Here is a 22898-nt window from a genome sequence, read left to right on the forward strand (position 1 = left end):
CCTTCTAGTCACCCAGAGGGATGTAAAAGACAAAACAAAACATCTGTTCCCTGACCACAGGGCTGGGGACGCTCAGTCTAGTTAGAACCCCCACAATTCTTCTCTAAACCTCTCAGATGATTCTGTGAGGTGTGAGGGCTGACTCCGCACACACTGACTGGCTCTGGACGGATTAGCATGTCACTAGGTGCTGCTCAGAGTGGGGAGTGAGCCCTGTTGGGGCAAACATGAAGGAGGAGGGGACCTTAGGAAGGAATGGGGCCCCCTTCTAGGCTGGACACTCAAAGGCAGAACCTGCAGGCATTTCAGTGTACCCAACAGGGGGCTGCAGGCTAACAGTGTGGCTCCCTCTGCCTCCAGAGAATCCGACAAGAGGGGAAGAGGGGACCAATCATGCACCCCTTTCCTCGTGGTATAGGACTGCAACCCCTCACTGTGCCTTGAAATGAGATACTGAGAAGGTGACAGCGCCATAAACCATGAACAATGCAGTCTCAATGCAGTGTTCAAACAACTGCAGCCTCAAAGAGGTGAGTCATGGCTGTAAGGACAGATCAGAGTTGGGGCCAGGGTGGCTCAATGGTTGCTGCCAAATCTGACCTTCTGAGTTTAATCCCCCAGGTCCACATGGTGAGAAGTGATCCCTGAAAAGTCCTCTGACATCCACATGTGTGCCATAATGCTTGCACATACAACAAACAAACAAATACACACATGCAATTAAAAGAGAAAAGGATCTGACTTGAAGGATGGGGGGGTTATCCTCATCCAGAAATGAGAACAGACAGATAACGACGGCTAAAGCTAGGTCTTTTCCATCTGTATCTTGCCATGTGCATGCATAAAACACACACATACACACCTGTAAACATACATGTACACACATATACACATATGTACACATACATGTATTTATTCTTTAAAGTCTCATAGTGGTCACATTTCAGGAGGAATGAAGCCTGTTTGCTAGACTGTTTCTGTCTTGCTGAAGTGCTAACGTGCCATCAGAAATTCAAATTAAAGCGGACTGATTTAGCACCGTCTCAAGCACCCAGACAGTGACTCTGGCGTTGTAGTTATATGCAATTAAAGTGCTAACATGAGCTTTACTAGAGAAGTCCTGTGTATAAGGAAACACAAACATTACTTTAATGGCGTTTAGAACCTGTGGGGGAGGATGACACAGTTTCCTATTTGGTGCCACCATCATTTGGCAATGACTTTTGTGCTGGAAGGGGCCCCCAGTTAGGACTTCTGCCTCTAAATTCTGGGTGCCACAGCTAATGAGTGTACAGACAGAGTACAGAACCCAAAGCAAAAATGAAGTCTGCAAAAATGAGCCAGACGCTCAAGAAATTTTAAAAACAGGTTTGTATGCATCAGGCATATTGGTACAGGTTTGTAATTCCGGGGTTGGGAATGAGGGGGACCTCAAGGAAGGGAGAGAAGGAAAAAGAGGAGAGGAAGAAGGAAAATAACAGACACATTGTGCTTGACGCAGGCGATTGCCAGTTGTAGTGAATGCCATTCACATTCCCAAGAGCTCACTAACCACCCTTGGTATTTTAAAAAGGTTTCCCCCAGCACAGTGGTCCTGAGCACCCCAGGGGGCCGTGGAAATGTGCCTTTTCTGGCCTTCAGCCTCTTCAATAGGATGTGGTGGCGATGCTGGATAGGTGGGTCCTGTGCTTCAACCATAGAGGACCTCCTGGTCTCAGAGATGAGCCCCTTCTCTCCCCTTCTTCAGCTCCTTTACCTGCCTCCTAGTCACCCCCTTTCCTTTTGGTCTTTCTGGTTAACGAATGATCTTAAGATAGCGGAATAGAAATCATCTTAGCTTGCAAAGTGCATTTTGCCTTTCACAGTGGATCAGCAGGTCTGTGTCTCGCGGCAAGCAAAGACATGTGTACAAACCCAAAGTCAGGCTGGGATCTGAGTGCAGGAGGGACCAAAATCTAACCCGGGACCCTTTCGCTCTTTGAAAGAGACTACAGATGTCTGCTTTATCATAATTGAGAGAATAGCCAACCACAGTATTTGGAAATGTAATTACAATCAGGTTCAAGCAAACAGAGAAGCTACCAGTGACAGTTTAATTTAGAGGAGTTAAACAAGTTAACATCTCTTTGCAAGTAATTAAATGTTTAAACAGATTTTTCTGGAGCAGTTTGGTGTTTATTAGCCCCCAAACATTACTACCTCGCACACACAAAGCCTTCATGTTTGCAGCTGGGATCAGGTGGAGGGAACAAACATCCAAAACCCTGTTGTGATTATGGCTGAACCCCTCCCCTAAGATCCACTCCTGCTTGTATATCCAGCCCCACGATTTACGTGGTTCCTGAGCAAATTGTGACATTCCAATTGCAAACTGAGCCCCAGGTTGCTTCTTAGGAACAGAAAAACCAAACCGGGGGAGAGGCTAACACAGGATACCCTGTTCTGGAATGCACAGAGAGACACACAGGGAAACGCACAAAACAACAGGCGTTATTAGAACCTACGGAGAAAACCCATGTTTTTAAACAGTTACCAAAGCAGGATAGTAATAGCATAAAGACAATTTCTGTGCCAGCTTGTTTTTCTGAAATTCTCTCTGCCACTGAACGGCGAGAACAGATAATAACTATTAGTAAATCAAACTCCTCTGCAATATCCAGCTGTGCCTCACGCATTTACATACAGATAGAATGGGTATATGTTTTTAATATGTATGGGACCCGTACTTTTCCCACAGCCGAAGTGTGTGCTACAAAGGAGGAGGAGAATAGATTCGGATCAGCATGAGATAATAAAGTGGCCTCGATAAAGTATTAGGCAGCGATTGATCTCAAACCGGGACGCGGCTTTTTTCTCACCTGATTACTTACTATGCATAGATTCCATTAAATAGAGCTTAGACCCGGGAAGCTCGAGGAAATGCTCGAAATGCATAGAACGATCTCCGTGCTGAGCCCAGATTGTAAGTGTGGGTGCCTGTGGCCCTCACCCGCCTGCTCTTGAGCTATGACCCTCATTGGGGACAGGCTGGGAGGTTAAAGGGTTGCCTGACAGCTGGTGGGAGCCTGGCAGAGTCCCACTGGGAGGACGCTTCTTTTCCCTCCCCCACACCGAGCAAGCACCCTCCCTGTGAGTGGCTGCCTCTTCCTGAGCTGCTAGTTTGGCCTTGACAGGAAACTATAAAGAGCAAAATAGGAAGGTAGCCTGGGAGCTGAACAATCACGGAGGGTCACAGTCCCTTTGAAAAACTGGTGACAACTATGAATTTCTCTTTGCAGGAAAAAAAAAAAAGATGCAAATCCGCACATGAACACAGGATTCTGCCTGGAATCTCCGGCTCCTCACTGACTTCCCTGGTCCAGGCCCTGTGGCCCCGCACATCTCCAGGCTCTGCAGATGAACATGCTGGCATGGAAGGGCAAGGTCACTGCTTTGGGGTGATACAGGGAAGGACTGTGGCTCCTACCCTTGCCAAGTCACAGCCTGACCTTCATTACTATAGAACCTAAAGGGAGACATTGCCTCAGATGCAATCCTTTATGGTTTGCAGAAGCAAACTGTCTACATAGCAATGTTCCACATCCTAGCTTCTTAAACATTTAAACATACGATTTGAATAACAAAATAAGACTAGGCCTCCCATCTCAAGTGGTCCTTCTGTTCTCAAGTTTAAGGATCTAATGTAATATCTTGTCTCTTTTAACCTGACCTTAGGCATGATGGGGAAATATCGTCACCACCTTATGTAGTGTTTTTCCCCTTTCCTCTCAAGTTACACCCATCTTTTTGACTGGCAGAAGCTGACCCTGGCTGTCTGAAGCCTGATGATGTCTTCCACCTCCTTAGTCTCTACTGCCAGGATACTCTTTGCCAAGGATTCCTGGTACAAGGTTACAGAGCCCGGCGGCCTCATTTGGTTCTTCACATGTGGAATCAAGATTACAGGAGCAGAGAGAGCTGACAGCAGGGTGACAGCTCATGGCTTCCTTTACTTCCTGGGCCTTAAAGCCGATTCCTGATTGATGGCTGAAGACACCTCCTTGTCCTTCGCACAAGCGACTTCCCTGCAGTTAACAGGATGTGCACTCACTCAAGCGGAACTGTCATCACAGACAGGGTTCTGTACTGCTCTGGTGTGGAGTCAGTGTTTAGAGCCTTCTGCGCCTACACTGGCGTCACTAGAGGAGTTTCTCCAGCGATGGCCCAGCTGGGGACACATGGCCCAACCAAACTCCACCTTTGTGGCTTTGGAACTCTATCAGACCAAAGTCAAAGGGATTTCTGTTCCAGCAGGCACTAGAGGCTTCCATGGCTCTGAAAAGGTGTGGGGTGCACACACACGGGTGCTTTGCCTGTTCTGCCTCGTTAGCCTGGAACGGTCCCTTGAAATAAACATAGTTCAGTCCATCCTTCAGGGGTGCTCCACACACTAGCCTCTCCACACAGCATCTCCCCTAACTGCCCTGGTGGGTCCCACATAGCTCTCGCTGCTCCTCTAAAACTGCTACTCCCTCCTGGCTAGCCGGGCACCCAACCTCTCCCTTGCGAGACTACCTACGTGGTTTACTGTCCATTAAACCATACGTGCTGCTGGGACAAGCGCAGGACTTCAGTGGCCTTTAAATGTCTGAGTTAGATTACTGGCCAGGCTCTGTGACCGCAGAAGAGGATATATATGTTAATGATGAAAACTTGGAGCGCATTGCTATTTGTGTGTTGCATGCACACGTGTGTGAGTGTGCCTAACCTGTGGACGCAGAGGTCAACAGCGGATGCTTCTACAGCTGGAGCGACAGGTAGTTGTGACCTGCCTGATATTCGGGTGGGAACTGACCTGGGTCCGCTGCAAGAGCAGTCCACACTCTCAACTGCGGAGCCACCTCCTGAGCACTGGTTACAGCTATGCAGCAATATGACTAGTCTGAGAACCTTCTGCATGAAGTTGAATATGGACGCTGGTCCTTAACATGCAAGCATTATAAAGATTCGTTGGCCCAGCTTCACAAGACTTCTATTTAGGACAATACAGATATCTGAAGAAAAACAGAGAATAGAATTTAGTAGTTCTACACGGAAATGTATTCTGAACCTGAGATTTTTAAAAACTTTAAGAATTTAACCTTGTGCTGGGTGGTGGCGGCACACACCTTTAATCCAAGCACTTGGGAGGCAGAGGCAGGCAGATCTCTGTGAATTTGAGGTCAACTTAGTCTAAAAAAAAGTTTAACCTTGAGTTTCATATTTAGACTTAGAATGACATGGACAATGATTTTTAAAGCTTGATATTCGGTACTTGGGCCTGTAAGGTTATTCAACTAAATACAAAGTCTGAATGCTGCTATGCGTACGGCCAGGCCCTGGGTACGGGGTGATCTGGACCATCCTCTGGACCACCCATCTTGCATTCATTTCTATCTATTTAGGCAGGACCATGCTGTGTTCCCTCCCCGTTCAGAGCCAAACCTGGAGGACATGTGAGACTTTCCAAATGGTGAATGGATAACCGTCATCTTTCCAAGCACGCCATCTTTGATTTTCTTACCATGACTTGGAAGATACTGACCCACTGGGAAATTTTGACAATTATGTGGGCCCTGCAGCTGACACCCTGCTGGCTGGCGTTACTGTACTTGGGGGATAAATGGCACAGGCCCCATCCACAGTGACAAATGGGCTCTACGGCCCTTGTATTTCTGAGGAGGCTCTTGTCTTCAGATGGGAGCACCATCAGTGAGGTTGCAGGCAGTGAGGGTCAAGAGGAAACTAAAGCCATTAATATGTTACGAGGAGTAAAGAAATGTTTTTTTAAGATTGGGTCTCAGGATGTGACTCAGGTTCAAGACAAGGGAAAACCACCATCTTTCCAACTCCCCTGTGTTGAGTTTTTGACCAAAAGCAACCAGGCAGGTCTCCATCACCTGGACCACTGCAGCCACCTCCCCACTGTTTGCTCCCTCTTCACCAAGTTTCATCAAACAAGGACTGGCCTCTCTTCTGCTAGACCTCTGGGGATAGATTCGCCAAAATCTTAACACTGAGTCCTGTTAAAGAAAAAATTAAGTATAGGATGGTGTTTCCTGTGATTACATTTTTCTTTATTTTTTAAATATATATTTGTTAATAAAACGATGGAACAGCACACATAAAGGATTAAAAAGCTAAGTGCCCACCCTTTAGCCTTATTTTTATGACCTGCACCCCCTTCCTCAGGGGATGTTCCTTACTCATACATACATTCACATGCATGTATGGGTGCACACATGATCTCCAGATGTTTTATTTATAAGTGGCCAGCTCACTGCAGCATTGAACATGCACTTGCACACAGGTATCTGTTTTATGAAACCCCTTTTCTCAGTTCTATAGCTGAACTGTCCAGCCATAGCACAATAATGACCAGGTAAATGAGTCTCCATTTCTTGAACCTGCTCCAAGCTTTCTCGAATGTGACTGTAAGATCTTCCAAACCACCAGAGACCTAACAAAGCCCAACAACAAACAAACAATAAAACCCCAAACTACTTAAATAGCAAATCAAACCAAACCCCCAACTCCACCTTCAGTCTGGACACGAGACCCACAGTTACAATTTGCAAAGGTTCTGGGGATGAGCTTTTAATTTGACGCTTTTAAGAAAAGTGAGACCTAGTCCAGTGTGACATGAAAGAGAAATGTACCTGCGGTGACAACAAAGGGACGTGCACTATGTGGCGATGGACTCTGCTGTCACAGAAGTTGGGGGCTTAGAACAAAATCCAAAGAACAAACACCTCTGAACCAAGAAGAGTAAAAGGCACCTTGCTTACAAAGGCCGCGGTTGGCTGACTGCAGTCTTCCGAGGACGGGGAGCGGCACCAAGTGCGGCCGGCACACAGCTGATCTACTCACTGCTACTAAAGCTGCACACAGTGCCCTTCTAACAGCTCGCACCCCTCAATCAACAATCTGGAGTAAATGATGACCACTTGGGAACGGAGAAGGGACCACCTCTGTGCCTTTCCCTGCTTGGGTAAGATTTCCTTGGAGCTGGGAACATAGCGTCGGCCACCTCCCAGTATCTGTTTCTGAGGAAAGACGAAAGATACCCAGCAAACTGATCTCATTTCATTTTACGTGAGTCAAGGGGATCCCACGCTACAGTCATGATTCCCTGGAGGACCACACTACACACTACACATTTCTCTTGCTGTCTTTTGTCACCAGCCCTGGGACTTCTGGAAGGGAGTAAGAGCGAATGCACAAAGTTGTGACCCCTGAATAAAGGAGATGAAGAGGGTTCTTCGTGAAGCTTCAGAATGGAGGGGCTTTCCACAGAGAAAACGTAACTTTTAAGGGTCTGAACTTCAGAAATACCTGAGCGGGGCTGGGGATACGGGTCAGCAGGACAGTGCTCGCTTGGCATGTGCAGACCCTAGGTTCAGTCTCCAGCATGGAAAGAAAATGAGGAAAACTCTGCCCAATAAAGTAAGTAATGTTGGCTTTCTGGGCTGTGGATTTTTAAAAAATGTTCTGGTCTAAGGAGGCTGGGGCTGAGGGCAGATTTAGGTATCACAGGCTAGCCTCATTTATAGCTGAGGATAGTCCTTCAGTTTCTGATCCTCTTCTACCTCACAAAGGCCACAATCACAGGTGCGGCTACCATGCTAGGTTACTAGGTGCTGCGGATGGATCCCAGGGCTCTGAGCATGCTGGGAAAGCTCTCTACCAAGTGAAACACACCTCCAGCCCTCACGCCAGGCTCTGTTGTAACACACTGAAGATTTCACTCACCATCAGTTCCTCGGGTGCTGGTCTTTCTTTGGGCTGTTTCCTCATGCTGCAGTGGGAAGACAAAAGACTCTCATTCATATTTGTAATTATTTTTTTGCTGCTAATTTCCACTCTGTTTCTGCTGGAATTGGGATCTTTGCAAAATATTGCGGGCTATTTGATCACACTGTGAAACTCCAAGACTGTGTTAATAAAATTAACCTTGGATCAGGGGTTGGAACCAGCAACTAGTTGACAGGAATTAGTCATAGAGAGGTTTAAGGAACCAGGGATATGGATAGAGAGACACACAGGAAGGAGTAAGGAGGAACTTCGAGATTCAATGGTCTTTTTGGTTTGGGAGAGTGGAGAGATGCTTCTCTTGCTGGATCTCTGGCCGAAAAGGACGGTCAGCTGATTGTGTCTCAGCTTCTCTGATCTAAAAGGTTTTCACCCCAACATTTGACTCCCGAGTCTTTACTGGTAAATAGAACGATAGAGACTTAGTTAAAACCTACATTTGGTGGCCATGGCAGAGCCAAGCCATCAGATGATTCTGGTGTGGCCACTAAGCTGGCAGAAAGCCAACAGTAAAATCCACCAGCTCAATGCTTGTCCAAAGTACTAACACACATTCTTGATCTTATGCGGGCCTTGAGTCAGACTTCTGGAGACACTGGGAATCAGAATTCTTTTATTAAAGTTAGTGTTGAAATAAAGATAGGTTATTGTAATTCTATTTTTAAAAGATTTATTTATTTATTTATTTTATGTGTGTATTTGCTTGCATGTATGTATGTGGCTCATGCATACATGGAGCCCACAGAGGTCAGGAAAGGTATGAGAGCCCCTGGAATTGGAGTTACAGGTGTTTGGGAACCATATGAGTGCTGGGAACCCAACTCAGGTCCTCTGAAAGAGCAACGGTGCTCTCAGTCACCGGCCCTCCCTCTGGTCCCGTAGTTCTAGTTTTGAAGTCACTGTGAAAAGAATAGCGATATTCTCTTTCTGACTCAGCTGCCACCTTATCTCAACCTTAAATTTGGGGAATGGAGTTCTATTTTGGTCACTGGGATCAGAGGGATAAAAGAAAGGTGACAATCAAATCACATGAGAAAATACCCTTTGGTTCTGATGCTCAATGAAGAGCAGTAAATAAAAGGTCAGATGATGCTACAAGACCACAGATGGCTCCTTACACATATTCATGACTTGCGTTTATTTTCGCTAAAATGCAAGGTGATAATTCATTTCACAGTTGTAAGACTGGAAGCTGTAATCAGTAGCAGTTGCAATGCGATGAAGGACCAAGTGGTACAGAGGTGACAGCGGGCAGCTGCCTACCTGTGGCCATGCCTGTTCTGAACTCGGAGCATTTGTGAACTGAAGTCACGAAGAGAGACTGCTGTATTTGCCGACAATACTTTTTTTTTAAATAGAGATTTAATGATCATTTGGTAAACAAGAGACATAGCTATGAACCATTAATGACATCAAGGACATTTGCCTTCCCTATAAATAACCATATGCACCTCTCAAATGCGGCATCCATTAGCAAGTGATTCAAGCTGTCTCGCCAGTGGAGTTGGTAACAGTCCTAATCTGACATTCCAAAGTAGCTGTATCTCTTGGGAAAACAAGGCTATTACCCACGATCACTTCTGTTTCGGCTGACATCTGTGGAAATTTCAACACAGGTTATCCCCCCCACCCCGTCTCCGTAAAACTTTTATATAACAGCCAATTAATGTTTTAGATGGGAGGGTGGTAAAGCTTCGCGCGCTGCTCTCCCTGGCTGCCCAGTGCACTCCACTTCCAGGCTGGTCTCAGACCACACAGAGACAGCACAGATGTCGGGTATCCAACCTCTCTCTGTGATGCCCAAAGCCGGGGCTCCAGGCAGCCCGGAACTGCAGTGCGTTTCCTAATTTCTACATAAAGTGGGGCATGATGCAGTTGTGAGTGTTTTTGCACGGACAGGAAACGGAGAGCCTGATCTGTTTCTGGACAAGGGCTCTGACGAACAATCTCAATGAGCTCCAAGAGCTCAGGAGCCTGGTGTTTAATTAACAAGCATTTTCCCCAAGTATGGCACGCTTTGGAAACAAAAGATTTCTGGAGTAAAAATAGTTTCTAAAAGCTATGGAATATGATGTAAGCATTTTAAGTAAATAGAAGCAATTACACTTTTTAGATCTGGGGGAAATTTTCTCCCTCATTTTTTTTCTGGGGGAATATAAACCGTCTGAGACATTTTCATTAAGAGGTAACATATTACACTCAGTCAAAAAGGTGATAAAGCTTGACATTTATATTAAGGAATATTTCTTGGTTTCACTTTTGTGTAACCATCAGATGGATCATGAGAGGGGGAGGGGACAGCACACAGCCATTCAGGTTGAGCAAGAACTCTGTGCAGCTGCCCACACCACCTTGTTGTGTCCCCAGAGAATGGCTTCTCCTGGCAGGGGCTGCCTGTACACCTTGCAGGAAGGGTGAAGGAGGGAGAGGAGCCAGGGAGTTATGAAGGAGTTTCAGAATGTTTGGTCTATTCTGCCTCCTGCCCTGGAGGTCACCATTCCAGTGCCCTGAATGGTCTCCTGTCTCTGGGGTAATTCCCCATGCTGGGGTGAGCCTGAGGGCAACGGAGCTACTGGCCTCCCGAGGCCACACAGAAGTCCAGCAGGATTGGGGCAATGGTGAAAGGGCTAATAAAAGAAAGATGTGTCCTGTCGGGAGGAGAAAGGCAGAAGGCCGGAAAAGAACCCTGGGTTGAAAACCGTTTCTTCAGGGTAAAATGATAAGGCCTTGCTAGGAGGCTCCAATGACCCCCTGTGAAAAAAAACCAAAACCTGGATTTCCTCTGAGGCCCTCGAGGGTGGGAGTGGGCTCAGCAAAGGTCTCTGTGGTCTCTTTAATATCAAACTTCAGTGAGACATGACCCTAGGTGTTTAAAAATACCTAAGGACAAGTTATTTACTGAGAATCAGGTGAATTAGTAAATGGTGCTTTTGCCAAGTAACAGGCAGTTTTACAGGTAATGAGGTTACATTAAAAGAAAGCTTCATAGGTCAATCAACAGGGGCTAGAAAATTATGTACATTTTGGGGAAAAAAATCAACGAGGACGGCAACAGTACACGTGTGGGAGGAATCCTCTTCCCAATAGTTTATTTAGGGGGGGGGCTCGGAAATTCAACCCTTGTGTAAATAACATTTACATAATTTAAGCAATTTCTTGGCTTTGTTGCCCCAGCTGCCCAAGGCCCAGAAGTCCCTCCCATCTCCAAAAGGAAGCGGAGAGTCACAAGGTCTCAGAGAGCCTCGGAGTTAATGGCATGTATCATTTACATTGAGGGCATGACGGGTTTGCAAACGGGGACTCACCACTGAGTGATGAAATGTACAAACGGCTCCGAGAACTCTCCAAGCGGAAGAACTGGTGAATCCTGGGAGGGAGGAGGACACAAGTCACCCAAAGTCACAACATTGTTTTCTTCTTTCTTCCTTTTCCACCCTCCACCCGCACCTCACAGAGGAGCTGCAATGGCGGAAGGCCTCATCCAATTAAAAGGACTGGCCGAACCCTCCTCCACACGGTGAAGTAAAGATGCCAAATTTCAAGCCACACACATTTTACAATGGTGAGAAACACGAGAGCAGAAAGGGAGGGGAGGTGGAAAAAGGACAATGATAGCCACGGGGTAGGAAGGAAGGTAGGGAAAGTGTAAATGAGAAATTAATGATTATTTAAGTAACACACAAATGGTCTTGTAATTAACAAAGAGCTGGGAAAATTATTCTTGTTTTGACCTTTGTTTCTTTTCCTGGATTTGCTATTTATTTACATTTCCTGTTATTTACATTTTATTTGTATATCTGACTGCTCTTAACTGCTTGCCCCTTGCTGCATATTTGCATCTGGCTTTTGTGTTTTTTAATTTAAAAGTAAGACACTTTGGAGGGTGAGATGTTTCCCCCAGAAGGGATTTCAGCTTTTCTGCCAGTCTGGGCCGACTGTTGTGTCAGGAAGCCCAGGAATTAGGGACATAATGGGAAACTCCCACTCCCACCTCCGTAACCAGACTGGGGGGGCGGGGTTGAAAAGAAAAACAAAAACAAAACAAAAACCAGGAGTGGCGGTGGCAGCAACTCAAAGAGCAGAAAACTACATGGCAACAAATGACTGGGCTTCGTGACCCAGGGAGAGAACCCCACTGCCATTCGCAGAGGAAGGCTTTAAGAATTTAGGAGTTTTTCCACGAGTGACAGAGAGCGCCGCTGTGTTTATAGCGTGGCAGCTCAGGATGTAATGAAATTACACTGCAGAGTACTTCACCAGTCATCTCATTAGGGCTACAGTTGGAACAAGAGAGCCGCACAAAGTAGGCAGCTGCAAATGACTCCATTCTCATGTATTCTCATTTGCTATTAAAAATACCTTTCGGCGCCTTTTCCCCTCCCTGACATCCCTACACAAAGTGCCCTGCAAAGTATGATACATGCACCTATTTAAATTAACAAAGGAATGACTTATTTTAATCTCACTGTGCTTTGGAGTGCTTTGGCCATTTGGATGAGCAATATATCATTACATACAACCTTCCAGCGCTGCAGGCTAGGAACTCAGAGCATGCAGCATTTGGTGGGAGCCAAACAATTTCTCTAGCACACAACTGTGTCAAATGCATGCATGTATTCATTATGGAGAACGGGAGGAAATGGCTTTGATGTAGAGGAAAGGAGAAGAAGATAAAAGCACCTCTGCACTATGCGTGTCATTATCAATGGTGGCAGACAGAACAACCGCACAGCCTCCTATGTGATTAGTAAATATACATATAATTGCTGTGGCCAATTATCAGAAAAATGAGATCGGTAATTACAAGACAGAAAATTAACTAGAACTCTTATTAAGGCTTGGTTTCCGATTCAAACAATTTGGAAACTGCTGGAAAATACAATTAAATCAAAAGGAACTGAGGGGGCCAACGCAGCCAAAAAAAAAAAAGGTGTGTGAGGTGTGTGTGTGCGCAAAGATGGACAAGATATATTTTGGCTTCTGTGAGTGATTCATCCGGTGGAAGCCAGACAGGGAGAGGATGGCTGCAGTTCCAAACTTGAAATGTCCTCAGTAGAGAAAGCCTTGCAGGAGGAGAGAAAACAAAGGGAAGGGGGTATGAATAAAGCTCAGGTTCAAAGCAGCACTTTAGGCACTCAAGGGCAGTACACAGAGCAGGGTGGAGTGGCTGCTCAAAGGCACAAGACCCACAAGAGCAGACCAGCCTCAGCGACATACTGCAAAATGGCCAGACTCCCATTGGTTGGAAAAGCAAAAACAAAACGAGGCACCATTTCCGACTTGTTTTGAGGAAAGTCATCGTGTGTGTGTCTGTGACTGCGCCTGGGTCAAGAAATGACGTTTTAGCTAGACGTGGTGGTTGGTACACACATTCAGTCCCAGCGTTCAGCAGGCAGATGGACCTCTTGCGTTTAAGGCCAAGGTGGTCCACATAGTGATTTCCCAGACAGCCAAGGCTACATAGTGAGACTCTGTCTCAGAAAAAAGACAAAGAACACCCAGAAATGTTAGACACGTTAGTGTCTTCAACAACCATGACTGAGAAGGTGGTTAAAAGTCAAAAATGCAAAAAAAAAATAAATAAATAAATAAATAAATAATGGACTCTGATCCACAAAGAAACGCCTCTAATTGTCCCTGCCTGAACCTTTTCTTTCCTGGGTGGGTGTGGTACTCCACCTATCTGAGTGACAGTTGCTTTATTAATTTATTCACTTATTATTTTTCGAGACAGAGTTATATTCTACATCCCTGGCTAGCCCTGAACTCTCAGAGCTCCACCTGCCTCTGCCTCCTGAGTGCTGGCACTAAAGGTGTGCACCACCAAACACTGTCCATAGTTGCTTTTGAATGCAGTATTTAGGAAAAAAAGCTTAATGTCTTCATGTGACTGAATATTTACCAAGATGGTTAAACTGGTCTGGATTTCTGCAAAGCTCCTGTATAAGATATGATGCTAATGCAGCCTTTGCTTCAAGGTGGGATGCAGAAAGTCACTGATGAATCGGAGGCTGGGCAGCTTTGTTGAAATGAAGGGGTCTTTTTAACCCAGCAGAAGGGAAATGAGACAGGCAGCACCTTGTATGGATGCTTAATTTTATTTAAGACCTAATATTATATCCTGTTACATCCCTCATATTATAAAACTACGGAACACTGGGTGGTAGCCGTGAATAATTTATTTTACTTCAGAAACACCAGCCTGTGTAGAATTTGGAGAGCCACAGAGAGCAGATTCTCATCTCAGTGGGGCGTGGGAGAAATCACTCATCGGAGATGTGTGGGGGCCAGTCTCATCTCATGTGCATGCTGCCGGATATTTCTCTTTCGTTTTAAAACCCTCGTCTCTTGCCTGCCTCAAGGAAGGCTGTTCTGGGAAGCGGAGGGCTAGCTAAAAGGTGTGTGGAGGAAACCACACAGGCAAACAGAGGCAAAGGGGGCCCTGTTTTTCTAGTCCACAAAAGCAGACAGCCCGAGAATATTCGTGTTGCTGCAGAGATGCTTTCAGGCACATTTTCCTTCCTTCCTTCCTTCCTTCCTTCCTTCCTTCCTTCCTTCCTTCCTTCCTTCCTTCCTTCCTTCCCTCCCTCCCTCCCTCCCTCCCTCCCTCCCTCCCTCCCTCCCTTCCTTTCCTCCCTCCCTCCCTCCCTCCCTCCCTCCCTCCCTCCCTCCCTCCCTCCCTCCCTCCCTCCCTCCCTCCCTTTCTTTCTTTTTGAGACAGAGTTTCTTTGTGCAGTTCTGGCCATCCTGGAAGTCACTATGTAGACCAGGCTACATAGTGATCGAACTCAGGAGATTGCCTGCCTCTGCCTCCTGAGTGCTGAGATTAAAGGTGTGCATCACCACTACCTGGCTATTCTTTTTTTTTTTCTTTTTTAAAGAAAATAAAATTAGAAGTTAGTGCAGCTCACGATGAGAAAGACCTCCAAGAATCTGCCTATTTTGTTATTTTGTTCAAATTTTAGGGAAGGAGGGAGGTCAGGCACACACTAAATTTGGGTTCTGGCTTCCCTAGGGTGTACCAGAAGAGGAAGCATACCATCATGGGACGGGGTGGGGGGGGATTGGAGGGACTGTGACCCTTCTTGAGGGATTCAGTGACTCCAGTAAAGGAGATGCCATGTATCAAAAACATCCTCCTGTGAACTGGGCTCAGGCAAGAGGGAGAAAAGGACTGGAAAACACGCATGTCGACTGAAGAAGCGGGTAAACTACCTCCTCAGCCGTGCTGGCGGTGGGAACTGGGAGGAATGGGTAATACAAGCCTTTAGGTCTCAGGGACTGGATGTCACCTTCAGGGCTTTCCTGTTTAGAAGCTTTCTGAAGCATCTAAGCACGAAGGTCTAGACCAAATGAGCAGGTAGAACCTTAGCCAAAAGCTTTAACCTGAGATTTGAATCCCCAAACAACTTTAGAACCCTGCTAAGAAACACAAGCTGGATCCTGCCGCCGAGCAGGCAGCTGCTATATGACAGCAGCCACCACGAAGCACTTCGGTAAGCAGCTCTGGGCATGCGGGGGACAGTCTGCAGTTTCAGAGGTTTCATGACTATCTGGTAAGTTCCTTCTGCCAAACAACTGAACACAGGCAGGCAGCACACCAGAGAACAGCGAAGGACACTGGGAAAAAAGTTTGAATGATGCCTTTGCCTTGTGAGTAATGAACAGTTCAGCGGGGTCAACCCATTACAACCCAAACTGTTTAATTATTAATTATGCACAATCTCCGAGCAAAGGGACAAGTCCGCAATGTTTAATGTGTGCCAACTTCAACTGGACTCTCTCTCTGGGTATTCTGTTATTAGCACTTGTCAGCTAGGTACTCAGGCATAAAAAAAGGCAAGCAGCAGAAAAGCAAGAAAAGCTCTCTCTCTCTCTCTCTCTCTCTCTCTCTCTCTCTCTCTCTCTCTCTCTCTCTGTGTGTGTGTGTGTGTGTGTGTGTGTGTACCTGCACACTCATAGAGGTGGAAGAAGGAAGAAGCTTAGACATCCAGTCCCAGACAGCTGCTGCCAGCTCACACACTGAGCAAGTCTCCTGGCGAGCACAGTGCAGGAAGGGGGCCCTCCGAATACAGAGAAACTGAGAAAGAGCTTTAGAAACAACTGGCTTAAAACAGGTCACTATCGTAAAAGAGAGGTCCTGCTTGAAAACCACGTTTCTTGGCTTTAAAATGATCCCTATGAGACTGGAAAGATGCCTCTGCCTGTAAGAGCATGGGGATGCTTTTCCAGAGGTTTGGTTCCCGGTACTGTAACCCCAATTCCAGCGGACCTGACTCCCTCTCTTCTGTATTCCATGGGCACTTACATTCATATGCACAAATCTCTATGCAGACATGTATACATGCATATAATTTAAAAAATAAAAACAAATCTTTGGAAAGATCTGTGCCATTAATGTTTATCTCTAACACCCCTCCTCCCAACCCCACCACCAATAACCACATTATATTGTAAAATCTGTATAAAGTGAGCGCCCAGATCTGTGCCCTGGTTGGCTTCCTGGCTGCCATACTGTGTTGGGCTTATGAGAGCGGTAAGTGAGGAGGTAGGTATGTCTATCATCTCCAACTGCATGTGGTCTCAAGTGATATTAAGTGAGAACACCTAAAGGGAAAAGGCTATTAAAAAATTCCTAGGAAGGGCTGGAGAGATGGCTCAGCGGTTAAGAGCATTGCCTGCTCTTCCAAAGGTCTTGAGTTCAATTCCCAGCAACCACATGGTGGCTCACAACCATCTGTAATGAGGTCTGGCACCCTCTTCTGGCCTTCAAGCATACATGCAGACAGAATATTGTATATATAACAAATAAATATTTAAAAAAAAAGAAAAAAGAAAAATATTAAAAAAAATTCCTAGGAAGCTCACATTTTTAGACTTCTGTTTTGTCACAACTGGAAAGAAGATAAAGGACCTTTCTTTAGGAAATATTTTTAAGGACCTCAGTTTTCTATTCACGCAGAATTAGAGACGACAATGGACTTCTACAACAGTGTAGTGGTCCATTCACACTCTGCTAGGCATAAACATGAAGTGCCACCCCAAACGGGAAATTACAATATTTTCTAGGTCACACGATAATTTTCTCAAGCAAGCACCTACTACATCAGAGGCAGTGAGCCCAGCACTGGGGATGATTGACACTAACACCAAAGAATGGCAGATGTGAGCCCCTCCTCTTCAACTGCCTCCCTCCCTCCCTCCCTCCCTCCCTCCCTCCCTCCCTCCCTCCCTCCCTCCCTCCCTTCTTCCCAGAGAGCACACGGCGGTATGAGTATCCTGAACATTTCTATTTGTACAGAAACAGCTATCCTTCCACATAAAGATTTTATTTTAGTGACATATGGAAGACAGGGGGATGACTAGACAACTGTGGGGGCACTGACTTTATTTGTGAGTTCTGAGGCCAATGTTAAATAAAAGGTAGAAAAGTCTCCCAAGGGGCGAAGGGCTGGAGAGATGGATGGCTCAGTGGTACACAAGGATGAGGACTGGAGTTCAGATCCCAGCACCCATGGCTGTGCTCCTGCAAATACCTGTAACCCAAGTACTAAGGGGAATAGACATGGGTGATCATCAGGGCTGGGGAATAGACATGGGTGATCATCAGGGCTGGGGAATAGACATGGGTGATCATCAGGGCTGGCTGCTGTCAGCCTAGCTGAAATGTGAGCGCCAGGCTCAGTGAGAGACCCTGCCTCAAAGGAGTAAGGAGGTGGGTGATAGAGGACTCCTGGCCAGGCCGACCTCAGGCTTCACAGATGCATCCTGTCCCATACGTACACCTTAAACACATGTGCCTGTATCCACCTCTCCTTACAAATACACAAAAGAGTAAGCTTTCTAAGTTGTTTTATTTTATTTTATTTTATTTTATTTTGAGACAGAGTCTCTTCACAGAGCCCTGGTTGTCCTGGAACTCATTATTTAGAATAGGCTGGCCTCAAACCAAAGGCGTGTGTCACCATGTTGGCCTGCTTCTTAAGTTTTGAAATAAGCCATTTTGAGCTATACTGTTGCTACAGCACCAAGTCAGTAAGCAGTTAACATCAGAGAATCGCATGAAGCCAACACTGAATCGTGTCCCACATCTAAGGGTGAGTCTCTTCACTCAAGTCTGATGCTCCTGTGGCTTGGCCCACACAGAGCTGGTGTTAGGTCCTGTGGCTCACACTAATTACCACAGCTCTCTTAGGTCGCTCTGCTTCTACGCATGGTGCTGGGTCAAAGGCTATTTGTAATTCCCGTGGCTTCAGGTCAGGCACAATAGCATTTTGCTGTCAGATCCCAAATTGGTTTTTGATCCTCACTGTTGATTCCTTATGGCAGCCACCTTCGTGCCACGACTGGCAGAACTCAGAGGGCAATCTATGCTCTCCTGGGGAGGAAACCTAGTTGGTTCAAAAACAAAAATCCGGGGCCAGGGATGTAACCCAGCTGGTACAGCGTTTGCTTAGTACATTTAAGCCCTGGTTATATCCACAGCATCATGAACAACTGGGCGTGGTGGCACACGCCTGAAATCCTAGCACTTGTAAGGGGGTGGCAGGAGGATCAGAAGCTCAAGGCTAGCCTTGGCTACTTAGGAAGTTCAACATCAACCTGGAATACAGAGACCCTCCAACAGCAAAAGAGAAGAAAATTAGACCCCCTCCTTTTTGTTAAATATGTGTATAGACAAAAGCTGGTCTATAAACCAAAAGCTTCCTGTGCAGTGAGTAACTGGGGTCTTGGGTGGATAAGCTCAGTTGATAAGAGGGCTTGCCGTGTAAATGTGCTGTCCTGAGTTCAAATCCCAAGAAACCGCACAAAAAGTAGGATGTGGTCATATGTAGCTGCATCCACAGCCCTATGTATGTGTGGTAATGGTGCGGGGGCAAGAGGATCACTGGGGCTTGCTGGCCACCAGTCTCCCTCTGGGCTCAGTTAGTGACCCTGTCACAAGGGAATAGAGTAAAGAATGACCAGGCCACTAAGTAACCTCTTTTGGTTGCTGTGCTTACACAGGTGTGCGCATCCACATACATGTACACATATACCTTACATAAATACACACACATACATGTTCACATATACACATATATAAAAAAGACTTATGGAGGTTTATGGGCATTTGGTGTGAAGTTCTGTCTGCTGGGTCTGGCTTGACAGTAGTAGCATTGCATTTAACTTGTCTCAGATGGACCTGGAACCAGGGGCTGAAGGCCTGAATTCTCACTACCAAAACCTCCACCCAGCCTATAAACCCTTTAGTCAAGGGAACCAGCTGTTAGCCAAGAGAACACCCCCACCAGATGGCTTATGAAAACTCAGGCCATACAAACAAACAGGTCTAAAGGAATTCATCTTAGGTAATTGAGACTGATGTCACAGAATTTTTTCAGCCACATACACTTTAGAAGTTCCTCAAGATTATGGTGAAAGCAGAGGAACTTGTTTCCAGCACTTTCGCAATGAACCAAATCAGTCTATTTATTTTGTTGTCATTTAAGTAAGATCCACATAGAGACTTCCTAAACACAGCGTCATTTAAATAAGACACACATAGAGACTTCCTAAACACAGCGAAGACTGGGTGTTTTAGAAAATTCTCTGAAAAGAGACCTAGAAAGTGGGTTCATTCTCTAAACTATGTCTGAGGTGGCTCCCTTCCCAAAGCCTGTGAGCATCTTTTCTGTTTTTATTTTGGGTCTCTTGCTGCTCGGCCTTATTTAGAGGTACCGTGTGAATAGAATACCCGCCTCCCACACAAACACCCCTCCCTTGCCTGCAGCTCAGACACAGCCTCAAAAAGCACACTTTGTCTCATAGCGATGGGGTTTCATTACGAAAGTCTAACCCGCTACTATCCTCACTCTGCGGCTTCCCAGTGCATTTCATAGAAACACTGCTGCAGATAATCAAGCGTGACCACTGACATGCACAAGATTGAGTTTTAGGGACCATTAAATGAGCTCACCCTCGTGGGAAGTCTCCTGCTCAGGCTGTTCTGGAGGTAATTATTCAGCGACTCCTACCTGTGGTTTTACCTTGTCTCTATATAGTGTTTGAATTCCATACGCTGGTAAGGTCATGCTTCTTTTCCTCAGGAAAAGTCCGGCTACACATGTTGGAGCCAGGACCCACATTATCATGCTAACATACGCAGCTGGCATTTCACCAGGATCTGACTGGGGAAGAGCTGATTAAAAGCTGCTTTAGATGAAAGCCACATCACAAGCTATGTAAGCAAAAACAGGAGAGAAGAACAAGTCTCTATGGGTTCCAAAATGGAGGACCAAGCCCTCTTTGCACAGCCCTCAGACACACAAAGGCACCCGATCCATCCACGCACCGCTCAACTACAAGAACCTGGCAGGCCCGTGTCCTGAAAACCCAACAAGCCAGAACACCATCAAGCCAGACTCTGAGAAGTCACTGTAAACCCGGAGTTCGTGTGGCCACACGGTGTGTCCTCCTGAATGCTCACTCGAGTTCGGGATAATTCCTGCCGTTTGCCACCTGTCCTGCAGACTATGGTAAGGGGAAAACCAGAACTTCAGTGACTCGTGGTGGAGGAGCTGGGGTGGCATCTGCTCACATTTTTAACCAAACCCAAAGGCCCATCCTCTGCGATCGCAAGTTTGGGATCGCATGTGAAACTGCTGCACTTGGCTCCACAGCATAATGAACAGGGAGGGAATTTAAATCTGGCGGAAGGAGACACTGCATCAGCTTAAAATTAGTTAATATGAGAGGAACAAAGACGGGGGGAGGAGACATGAAACAAAACAAAACAAAGCAAAACAAAACTACACAGTGTGAAATGAACAAGTTCGGTTAGAATGTTCACCAGGATTTGGAAAATCAGAATGCCATCTGCTACTCTGGACCTCAGAACACCAGGGATCTCGGGGGCCCAGACGCTTCCATTTCCAGGAGGAAGGAAGACAGCGCCTCCATCCTGGCACCGAGGCCAACACCAAGCTGACCAGTTTGTGGTCTCTTTTCAGGACATTTCAGTTCTCGCACGGCCATCTCCTCTGGTTTAGGGAAAAGTAACAGCAGGCAGAACCATTACAGCAACTGACCCTGGCAACCAGCGTGGGTTCAGGGTGTGAAGGTCCCATCATGGTGGATTAAATGGGCGCCGTCCTATGGCTGGGTAAGACTTCACAATAGCGCAACACATGTTAAATGGCAGCAGCCAAAAGTGGCCCCACCGGGAAACTGCCCATTCACACGATGCTATTCACAGATCTCCGCTGCCACGAAATTAATTCATTAATAATACATCAGGCTTTGTGGACAATTCAAAGAAACAACACAAAGCTACGTATCCTGTTTGGCCTGAAGATGCGGATTCTCCCTTACAAATCTGACTTGCTGCAATCAAAATCACAGTGATAAATATGTTAGTATTTTGGTTATTGGAAAAGAAAGGAATGGAGAAAAATCTCCACTGAATTTGTTCAGTGCCACTGGGATTTCATAAAAACACAGATTTTCAGCATTAGTTAGTAAAACATGATTTTACATAACTGTGTTTTAAAAATTATTTTTTCTTCCTCCAAGTGACTTTGAACATCTTTCAGACTAACAGAGAAAAAAAAATTTCTTTTATATTGTTTTTCTTGTAACATTTTTAACTCATTTCTTTCTTATTCCTCCCTCCCATGAACTCATAAATATGAATTAAATATAATTATAAGTGAACAGAACATTAACTTTTGGATTACTGCTGTGTTTTTGTAGAATGTTAATGTCATTTCTAAAGAAACAGTTATTGTCAATAGAAGAAAGTAATTACTAACAGAATCTAGCCTTAACCTATTTGCATTAATTTAAACACACTGGACTTCTCAAAGGAGGTATTTGGTCTCCAAAGACTGCCTCACATAAAGGATGAATATCGGGTTTCAGGCTTCCGGTGTGACATATTCCATAACCACGAGACACGGGCCCAGCTAATACAGGGCTGGAGGCTGGGACCATTGTGGGCCTCCAGGTGCATGGGCTCTCCCAGTTTCTGAGGCCTCCACCATCAGTCCACAGGAGCTGCAAACAGCAGAGATAAACCTTATCTCACATTTTCCCATTTGCCAGGGAGGGGTGGGTGCTGACATGCGGTCAGAAGCATTGCCTGCCCCGGCTGAGCGAGGCTGAGCGAGGGCTCAGGCCAGAGATCTGCTTTGCTTTGGAACACATGTGGCCATGTGCTGTGGGAGGTGCAAGGACCTTTCGTGGGCTGCCAGCAAGGAAGGTGGACACCATTCTTTTCCCTCCTTGCTTGCTTCAGAACCCAGGACAAAACAACAGGATGCTGTTCCTCCTGCAGTCAGCTGACACCACTTCCTGCACTTTGGGAATCTGGAGGGGCACTTTTGGGTGGTCATTCATACCAATCTTTCCCCTAACACTCTTTTCTCTTACAGCCCAGAACCGTCTTAGTTACCCTGATCAGGAATGATTCATTCTGCAGAGAATGACTTTGTTTTCTTTTTTCCTCCTTCCCCTTTCCTCTCCCTCCTGCCCCAAAGACAGCAGAAATTTAAGAGCCAAGCCTTTGGCTTTACTACTGAATTATGTCTGAGCCACAGACTACAGTATTTAATCTTAAAGACCTGAAATCATCATATAGATGACAAACAAAACTGAATTGTCTCTCTTGTTCTTTCTTTTTTGAGATGGTGTCCCATGTAGCTTAAATATCAGGAGATAACTGGCCTTGAAATCACTATGCAGCTGAGGATGACCTTGATCTCCAGGGTGGACAGGAGTACATGTGTACACATTACATGTGTACATGTGTGTATTGCATGGGTTTATATGCACCATGTATCCACATAAACCAGGGGACACTGGATCTCCTAGAAGGGAGTTGTAGGTGGTTTTTAAGCCACCTAATGTGGGTGCTGGGAACTGAGCTGGGTCCTCTGCAAGAGCAGTTAGCACACTTGACCACAGAACCATCTCTCCAGCACCAATAGTCAAGGTTTAAAAAATCATAATCCATGGATCTCTTGTACCCAGATGCTGTGGAGTGAGGGGCAGAGAGCTAAGTTACCCAACAGCTCATCTCAGAGTAG

General features: G+C 45.9%; 1 protein-coding gene across 3 annotated transcripts in view; it reads right to left on the minus strand.

The window, feature by feature from the left end:
* Map2k5 (mitogen-activated protein kinase kinase 5) overlaps positions 1–22898 on the minus strand; it is a 231009-nt gene that overhangs the window by 20447 nt on the left and 187664 nt on the right. For all 3 annotated transcript variants that reach the window (XM_057767296.1, XM_057767295.1, XM_057767297.1), the window contains 2 exons: positions 11136–11197; positions 7771–7816 (listed from right to left, as the gene is read on the minus strand). In XM_057767296.1, coding sequence (XP_057623279.1) covers positions 7771–7816; positions 11136–11197 — 108 coding nt within the window. The remainder of the gene's footprint in view (positions 1–7770; positions 7817–11135; positions 11198–22898) is intronic.

This window comes from Chionomys nivalis, chromosome 4, assembly GCF_950005125.1.
Source record: "Chionomys nivalis chromosome 4, mChiNiv1.1, whole genome shotgun sequence".
In the NCBI taxonomy this organism is placed as follows: Eukaryota; Metazoa; Chordata; class Mammalia; order Rodentia; family Cricetidae; genus Chionomys; species Chionomys nivalis.